The sequence below is a fragment of the Olea europaea genome, unplaced genomic scaffold, assembly GCF_002742605.1.
Source record: "Olea europaea var. sylvestris unplaced genomic scaffold, O_europaea_v1 scaffold1222, whole genome shotgun sequence".
In the NCBI taxonomy this organism is placed as follows: domain Eukaryota; kingdom Viridiplantae; phylum Streptophyta; class Magnoliopsida; order Lamiales; family Oleaceae; genus Olea; species Olea europaea.
The window spans coordinates 28037-37464 of record NW_019229647.1 but is presented as its reverse complement, the minus strand read 5'-3'; the positions used below and the strand labels follow the sequence as shown (position 1 = coordinate 37464).

At 35.3% G+C, this 9428-nt stretch overlaps 1 protein-coding gene across 1 annotated transcript; it reads left to right on the top strand.

Moving 5' to 3' along the window:
• Nucleotides 1-2373: 2373 nt before the first annotated feature.
• Nucleotides 2374-7755, top strand: LOC111374225. Its single transcript, XM_022996865.1, has 6 exons — nt 2374-2832; nt 4251-4308; nt 5180-5260; nt 5416-5451; nt 5870-6109; nt 6385-7755. Exons 1-6 carry the CDS (start codon nt 2657-2659, stop codon nt 6583-6585), a joined length of 792 nt encoding a protein of 263 aa, XP_022852633.1. The 5' UTR covers nt 2374-2656; the 3' UTR covers nt 6586-7755.
• The last annotated feature ends 1673 nt before the right edge of the window (nt 7756-9428 follow it).

Sequence of the window (9428 nt, the reverse complement as noted above, 5' to 3'; positions counted from 1 at the left end):
ATAATTTTCCAATTCAATATTTCCTACCCATGAATTTTTCGAAGGATGGGCGTATAAGAACTGTCGAATACGTGCCTCAACGCGCCGTCGCCACTACTTTGACTTCTTTTATGCAATTATGAACTCCATGGATCTTTATCAATTCCAACGCAACTTATCCTTTTGGAGCTTACGTAACAAACTACGCGAGCCTCCCAACGAAGCCAACATAAATCCGATCCGAATAAAAAAAAGAAAAGGCAGTTTCATTATGGTGGTATACCAGCCGCCTGTTCTGGAACTTCTAGTTCCAATCGAAGCATATAGATCCGTAATAGATTTGTATGTATAGCTACTTCAGTCGTGCTCCTCCTTTCTCGAAGGTATTTTTTTCTGGGAACATGGTCAACCATCCTATCATCAAGCATATCATCGACAGAGTCAGGAAAGGACAGGCAGAAGGGGCGCTAATCAAATCCTTTCTTTCCACTCTATCCCTTCTTGGTCCCGGCTAACCAATCCCTATGAGCTCAAAGTCGGCTAAGAGGAATCAGAGCTTATTCCATCGTTCCCATAGTTACAATGGGGAACCCAAGCCGAGTCCTTTTCTTCCTTTGCTACCGGGCATTCATCCAATGCTTACTTTTAGGCATAGCATTAGCCTATTTCCGCGAGTCAGACAGCTTGATCTGTGCACTGATCCTTCTATAGTAGGAAGACAAGATCGCAAGGAAATCACTAGTTCCATGCCTTCTACTTAGGCAAGCCGAATCCGCATCTACTCTAGCAAGAGAGAAAACTACCAACGAATCCTTCCACTTCTGTAACAGAGGCTAAAAGGTGTGAACGAAGAAAGCTTGTTAAAGGCTTCGCACCTACTTGTTGCCTCTCCAATCATAAGGCAGCAGGCCGATACAAGGGATTGACTTAGGCGCAAAAGTCTCTTTGAATAGAATCGTAAACGAAAACACTCTATCACTACGCCTGATCTCTTTACTTACACTTAGCTAACGCTACCTTTGTTAAATTTTTTCTAATATACCCCTACTTTAAAAAATGATTTAAATATAGTTAATTTATACTTGTTAATCTAAGATACATCAAATAAGGGTATACTAAAAACTAAAAAAATATTTATACTTTCAATAAAGAAAGTGAAATATAGCATAAAAAAATACTCTCAAAACATTCCATGAGATAACTGTCTATTTAAAAATATATCATATCTCCTCTTCAAAATTACCTCTATAAAAAAGATTAAAAATTCAGCTTCATGTTCTCAAGTGGATCTCCACATGTATTCCCCTCTTCGAACATAACAATTTAGTAATCACATTGACAAACTATCGTGGGATAGAAAACGAACATAATAAAATTGCATGGTCGAGTAAGTTTAAATAGTTTGATCAAGTGAATAAAAAATAAAATATTTTATCAATTAAAATTAAAAATAATTAATGATATTTTTCGAAAGTAAACCTTTAATTAGATAAAACTTTTAATAGTTTCCCTCTTTGAGTCCTAATTCAAGGTAAACCATTAACAAACCAGCCGAATAAAAAGTCCCAAGGGCACACCATTGTCAACTAATAAAAGTACAGGATTCATTGAGTAATTTAAGAATTTTGTTGTTTTACCAGAGTCCCCTACCGACTTTCAGAGTAGGTGGATCCAGCATGTGTAAAAAATTGCTCAAAAACCTACGCACCACATGTCATGAGTGCTCGATAAGAGTTATCTCAAACACTTCTCGTAATTTAGAGGGTGTTTGACACCCATTTTTATGGAAAAATGAATTTTATAGTAATAGATTGATGAGATTGTGTGGATAAAAAATAAAGAAATTTTTTTGATTTACGTATAACATTATTTTAATGAAGAAAATATAATTAAAAAAAAGAGAAAGAAAAATATATTTTGAAAAAAAGAGGATTAAAGGGAGTCTTAAAGATAAATGGAAAATACGGCTCCAAGCACGCGACACATTCTTGGTCCAGATTGGAGATACTTTTATGGTCAACGACTGCAGAAAATGCTCCAAAATTTAGAAGCCGGCTCCCCCATCCCTGCCAATACATAAAATGACAAAATGTAATAAATTATTTCCAACCATTAAAAAGGAGAAAGTTGGTTGACAACGGAAATTTCCGTCCAATTTTATGATTAAATATTTAAAAAAGACTTGGATTGAGAAATATATCCAATTTCGATTTTTTTTTTCTAAATCAAATAATTTTGATTTCTATTAAGAGCTTATTGACACTTTCTGAGAGCTATGTGATAGTTTGTAGAAAATTTGGACAGATTGCATGGTTAGAAATTAATTACAAGATTAAGGGGAAAAAAAGTCAATTGACAAATAACAAATGAAAATTCAACAATAATTTACCCCTCCAAGTTTCCAAAAATGACGTGTAACGGATAGTGCAAATGATATATTATATAAAATGCTGCACGAATATTTTCAGAAAGCATGTATATTGTATAGTCAATTCTTTATCAATTTCAAGAAAGACCACGAGAAACCAAAAATGGCATAGCCAATTTAGAATTTCAGATTCTTAATATCCCTCCTCCATAATAAGTTCTTGAAAAGAGCTAATCTTTTCGTTAGAAGGGATTTTTCTATTGTCAGAATTTTTATTTTATTTTTTAGAGGAAATTGTAATTTGTAGCGATGTGGGGGTTTGGAGGGAGGCACTACTGGGGGAGAAAAGAAAGAGGGAATGTGGAAGGCATAGTTGTAGTTTTTTCATGGATGTCAAGTCAGGATAAACACTCGAGAAATTATGTTGATCTTTACTCCTCTCTTGGCTGGAATTCCCTTATTTGTCACTCCCAATTCCTCAATCTGTAAGCTCAGATTCACCTCTTCTTTGTAATTTCACAATTGGGAATCTGATTCTCATTCTGATCTGAATCTTTTTATTTTATTTGGGTTTGTGATTTTTTTAACTTTTATCTTTATCTTTTCGACCTTTGAGTTTCTTGACTGTGTAATCTTCCTATTATGAGTTTCTTGACTATGTTGCAAAATCTGAATTTATTTTTAAATTTTGTTGGGTGTTTGGTTTAGCCGAGTTATTGTTAGAACACTGTTTTGTTTTTTGGGATATTTTTTCTGCTGGAGGTCCATTCATGGGTTTCGTGAATATGCTTTTAAGTTTAATATATATTATGACTTTGATCTGAGTGATGGATAAGGTTATTGGAGTTATGGAATTCATAAATTATATCCTATTTTTTGGAAAGATCATTACTTTGAATGAAACTATTGATTAGAAATATGCAAAATGCCAGCTGTGATTCAAGGAATTGATAAAACATGTAGATGTGTTGTTCTCTTTGTGGGTTCTGGTTGACAGTTCAAGATTACATTTGCTGGATACTCGGATGTTGGTGGTTGAATTATTGCTTGATATTATATAGTATTACGCGATTGTGATTTTTGATAAATAGTTTTCAATGAGTCTTTTATTTGGAATCTGGAGGGAAGAAGAACTGTGCAACTGTGTGTGGAAATAATATCATCTACATTGTAGCTGTTTATAGAACTCAAATACTTACTGAAAAGACAAAATAATGGTAGTTTATAACTTTTCTTTAGCAAGTGATGCAGGTTTAAATGATAAAAATCGGGACGGTTGATATCATCATGCAACATTTGTCCTGATTGGTGCTATACTTACCTTCTTGGTACCTTGTCAGAGGGATGGAAGAGTAGATCGTCCTACTTCCTTAGTGGAATTAAGAAAAAATTTACATAAGCCGTGACATGATGATATAATGTAACTTGAAGCGTGTGTTGTCCATCGTTCTTGTACAATGCTCTAATTTCTTAGTTGGGATCCAGAGAAAAGAAAATAGTTTGATAGATATGAACGGATATATGGGAAGTTATAGCATATTTCAGAATGCATTTTACAGAAGGAAAATTTGGAGAGTATAATTTCTTTAAAATGGAACTTTTCTTATGGGTGATATATAATGGATTGTATATGAGGAAGTTATATTATGAAGAATATGTATTTAAACTCAGTCGTGTTGTTAGTGGGTTTAATTTTGTCATTATTGGATCTTCAGGAATCTATATATTTATATCTCATGTATGGAAAATTGAATATCTCAGTTATAAATTGCTATCTAGACCCACTGGTAATCGATCTTGATGCATTCGGAATCACTAATTATTTACCATAAGCGTACTCTATCCTTTATTGTTTGTTTTACAAATATTCCATTTACAATATTAATTTTAGTTGGGTTTGCAGATTATTTCCTGACAAAGCTGCATCATTGGCAATAGAAATTGTAAAGGATCTTGTCCAGGTTAGCCATATAAAATTCAACTGTAGTTTCTTTAAATGGATTTTTAAAGGAGTATCTTAATTCGTATTCACAAGTTTTGCCACCGGTATTGGTAGTTGTCTCAAAGCAACTCGCTAAACTTCTTTGAGACTAATAATGCTTTTCTAAGGTTGGAAATATAGAGCTGTTGTAGATAAACAGCAAATAGTTTTCTTAGAAACAAAGAAACACAACAACAATGAACCAAGCCTTGTCCCTAATAAACACAGGGTTGGTTAAGTTCATTTGCTAGATTTATTGGGAGAATAAAGCAATTAGATCCTTTTACAACTACAACAAACCATTTTAATTTTGGTCTATCTCTTTTAATTTGCTCCACCGAAATCGTGCCATTCTTATTAACGGGCATTTTTAAGTTGAAGCAAAACATTACCTAACAACCTCAGTTGTGTTTCCTTTAAGCTATCCTCAATCAGTGTCACCGCCAGTTACAGGTGTACATTCTCATTTCTTATTTGATCCATTTTAGAATGATTGCATATCAATCTTAGCATCTTCATTAATGCAACATTCATCCTATGGACATCTTGACCTTTAACCACGCAACATTCAAGACCATAAAGCGATAGTTATGAAGTGTTTCATTTTAGTTTTTAATATTATATGGGTACACTTGGTCTTTGAGTCATATCTTTGCTAAGTTGTATGGAAATATTCAAACTAATCCTGGTACCTTAATTAACTTTTCTAACTACATCACTGTTCCAGAGTTTGGGATTATCTTGGCTACAAGTGGTTTGGGTGTTACTGTTTAAATAACAAAAGAATTTGAATTTGCTAGATATGTTATTGTTATAAGTTGTCCTCATAGCTACTTCCATTTGATTTTAAGGAGCTAAAAATCAGGCCATGCCCAGTTGTCTTAGCGTCTTTTTCTGGTGGCCTAAAAGCTTGCATGTACAAGGTTCTCCAGGTAAATGCCTTTCTTGTCGGTCAACATTTGGAACTTAAAATATATAATTTTTTGATATGCGATGTTTATTCAGATACAGCATTTGAAATCCTGGACATTGAATGTTTCTTGTGAAGTTATAGCTGAAATGCGAACTCTTTTACTTTTGATTGCAGATAATTGAAGGCAAGTGTCCAGAGCAAGTCAATATGGTATACTTCATCTTCAAGATTTCGTCATTCCATATAATTGTGAACACGTACTTTCTTGTCTTGTAAATGTAACATATGCTTCTGTAGCTTTCCAGAGCTTTCTCATTCTGTTGATGGCTTGTGCATATGTTTCTCCTTATCTAAGTGACATGTTTGTCCAAAAGTTTGTGATGCATGATAGGTAAAATGCACTACTAGTATACAATGTTGGGCATCACTAGATAATAAAATTAACAACTAATATTAATATTATCCATTGCTATCCAATCCTCCATAACAAACATACCAAAGCCAGATACCATAGTCATAACTCTTCATATATTTTCATTTTACTAGAAAGAATAATGGTTAACTATTATATAGTTCGATAAATCTTAATAAAACTGTTGGATTATCTAATGGCTTGTTTCATCTCAAGGATGACTACCGACTGGTTAGAGACTGTGCGTCCGGCCACATTTTTGATTCTACTCCAGTGGATTTTACAAGTGACTTGGGTACTCGCTTTATTCTTCATCCATCTGTTCTCAAAATGTCCCCTCCCCCACTCCTAGCATCATGGATCGTGAATGGTGTTTCGTCCAGTCTGGATGCACTCTTCCTTAGCAGATTTGAAGCTCATCGTGCTGAGTATTGGCAGACTCTTTACTCCTCTGTAGTAAGCTTCCGTCAGAATTACAGCATGTTTAGCTAATCTAAAAAGTTGAAGTAAATACAAAAGTTTCAAAATAAATATTTTTTAATGGTAAAAATTGGAAAAAGTTACTTATTCTGACAATGAAATGAGAGTTACTTTTAAAAGAAGTGAAGTTTTTCAGTTAAAAATATGTTATCCAAGAAAGTAGCTTCTTCTTAAGCTTAGCCAAACATGTAATGCCATGGCGAGTTGCTTTTCTACTATTTGTCCAGCGATTGACTGTTATCTTTATGCAGAGCATGGGTGCACCATACCTGATTTTGTGCTCAGAAGATGATGATCTCGCTCCATGTCAGATAATCTGCAATTTTGCCCAACGGCTTAAAGACTTTGGGGCTGATGTTAAGCTGGTGAAATGGAATAACTCATCTCACGTAGGTATTATTCTAAACACATGGTTTGACTTCATTTTCTGGGGTCAAATTCAATGCGGATAAATTTTGAAGAGATACTGAGATTATATTCCTCGCAAAAATGACTTAAATGCCAATAAGAGTAAAGAAGAATTGGTAGCCGATCATTATTGGCCACTGGATGCAGTGGCTTGGTAAAAGGTCTGACCTAAGGACACAAAATTCGCTCCATAGGGAGGCACATGTACTCACTGACCATATTCACCTCTAGGGGTTGGCTTGCAAAAAGCTGAAAATTACACATCCAGGGTATCAACGCATCTACATAATCGTCAGTACTCCTACCATCTCCAACCCTCCACCTCAACCCTTTCACAATCATCTCCCAACCCAAAACTCTTACCCCAGCTTCCAAAAAGCCAGCGGAGGAAAAGTCCTTCCCTTTCAACACACAGGCAGCAATAGACTTGTCTGATGTTTATACCCACCAAGCCTGCTTTGCCACCAGTGCTTGATAAAACCTTTCAAGGTTTTGGAACTCCAATCCTCCCTCAAACCAAGTTCCAGTGCACCAAATTTATCTTGTTTGCTGTGACATTTCCTCCTTAACAAAATTCCCTATAATAGACTCCACCTCTCTGCAAAGTGACACTGTCAAGCAAAACAAACTCAACATAGGTCGTTGTGGCCTGTATCACCGATTTATAACCTTCCATCCCCCTGCTGAGAACAAACTCCACTTCCACTCCTTTGCCCTCTTTCACGCTCTATCTTTAATAGGTGCAAAAGCTCGTCTCTTGTTCCTTCCTACCGTAGCCGATAAGCCCAAATATGTGTCATGTGGAGTGTTGATTCTAAGCCCCTAACACTCTTTGATTTCATCCCACAGCCCCTCATCCACATCGAGGTTATAAGTAATGCAAGATTTGTTAAAATTTATCTTTTGACCAGAGGCGGCCTCATACACCTTCAGAATGTTATTCAGAGCAGCACAATCATCCCGCTGAGCATGTAGAAACACGATAGAGTCAATCGGCAAAGATCAAAGAACAAATGACTCACCTGAGGCAGCTGTGAGCACATCTCAGACCCATGATTGCCATCAACCTCAACTCGTCTAGTTAGTCCAGATAACGCCTCAGCACACTAAGAAAAGATATGGGGAGAGAGAGACCCCTAGCGGAATCCCCTAGATGGGACCACTCTCCCCTGCACACTGCCATTAATAGAAAAAGGCAAAGTGGCTAGTAACCATACAGCTGGAAACATTAGACGGAGACGGTTTTATGATAGACTTATGATGAGGCGACGCTAATGAGATGGGTGAGCGACGATGACCACGCTTTTCATATGGAGTACTAATAATCAACTCATAATCTCGAGCTAAAGAGTAAGCGTGATCAAGAGTAGTGACACCTCGAAGGAACAGCTCGCGCTTAAGATCATTTCTCAGACCTTGGCTAAACCTACTCAAAGTCGTGCTCTCATCCTCAATTAAATGACATTTGGTTCGAAATTCCTCAAATCGCGCGATATACTCAGTCACTAATTGATTTCCTTGTTTAAGGGCATTCCATTGAGTAAGAATTTCAAAATTATCTAGTTCTCGCTCACGAATCAGATCACTATTCCTATTCCTATCCTTACGATCGGGTCGAAAGTATTTTTGATTACCTTGTCGACGATATTGTCTATTATGGGATACCTTAGAATTATCAACATCAATCGAATGAGGGATGTGTTTAAAATTTTTCAAACTAACAGATGGGGCCTTACTCTCTTCAAGAGTAGCGGTCATTTGAGCTTGAATAGCCGCTATTTGTCGGGTGAGTGCATCGAATTGTGAGGGATTCATGTTTAAGGTACTAGAGTTAGAAGTGACAAGATGACCAATATGTAACTACCTGCACTGTAATAGCAACTTAATGACATGCAATAGGGAGATCAACAAACAAAAAGTGCAAGTAATGGAAAATGAAAATTTGAGCTATTTATTATTATTATTATTTTTTTTAAATTTAAATTTTGGGACTAAAATTATATACAACAAGCTAGTACTGCTGGTATATGTAAAATAATAAAGCAATGGTCAAATACTAGTCAAAATCTAATCATGTAAAATAAGCAGGTTAAAGTGAGATTTAACGAGGTCAAATGATCTAATTACGTGAGTTTAGATAAAAATAGATCAACAGCAGCACAAAAATTTAATTGATGCAATTTCAGAATGAAACTGTAATATAAACCAACAATAAATAAAAGCAAGAACTTCCCTTTCATTCGTCGAAATAGTCAAGCCAGATCAACCAGAATAAAAGATGTACCTGTAAACAATAGAAAATATGTTTTCTTTTCACTTTTTTTTTTTTTGTCACTTTTCTTTTCTTTTCTTTTTTGGTCCCTTTTCTTTTCTTTTTTTTCTTTTTCTTTTTCTTTCTTTCTTTTTTTTTTTTTGGGTGGGGGAAACTGAAATTGCAGCAAAAAAATAAAAAATAAAAAAACCTAAATTGAAATTTTCGCGCCGTGAACAGTAACGTGAACAGTATTAAAAAAAATTTTTTTTTGGGGCAACTACAATAGAAAATTGAAGGAAAAAAACTGAAATAGGGCGTGAACAGTAACTCCGAACAGTAATTTTTTTTTTGGGAACAACTATGAAGAAACTGGAAAAATAATAACTCGATTGCTCACGCTAAAAGTTTATTTGTTTGTACTGTTCCACAAGTTCTTGGGAAAGAAATAGGAAGAGATTTTTGGATTGGAGATGAGAGATTACCCAAGTTTAGGCTCTGATACCAAATTTGATGCAGCACCAATAGGATGATAAATAGAAATAGAATAAAGATTCAGAAAGAATGGAGAATTAAGGGAGGGGATAGAAGAAGAATTCAATAGAAGAAGGAGAGGGATGCGCCATAAGCCACCAA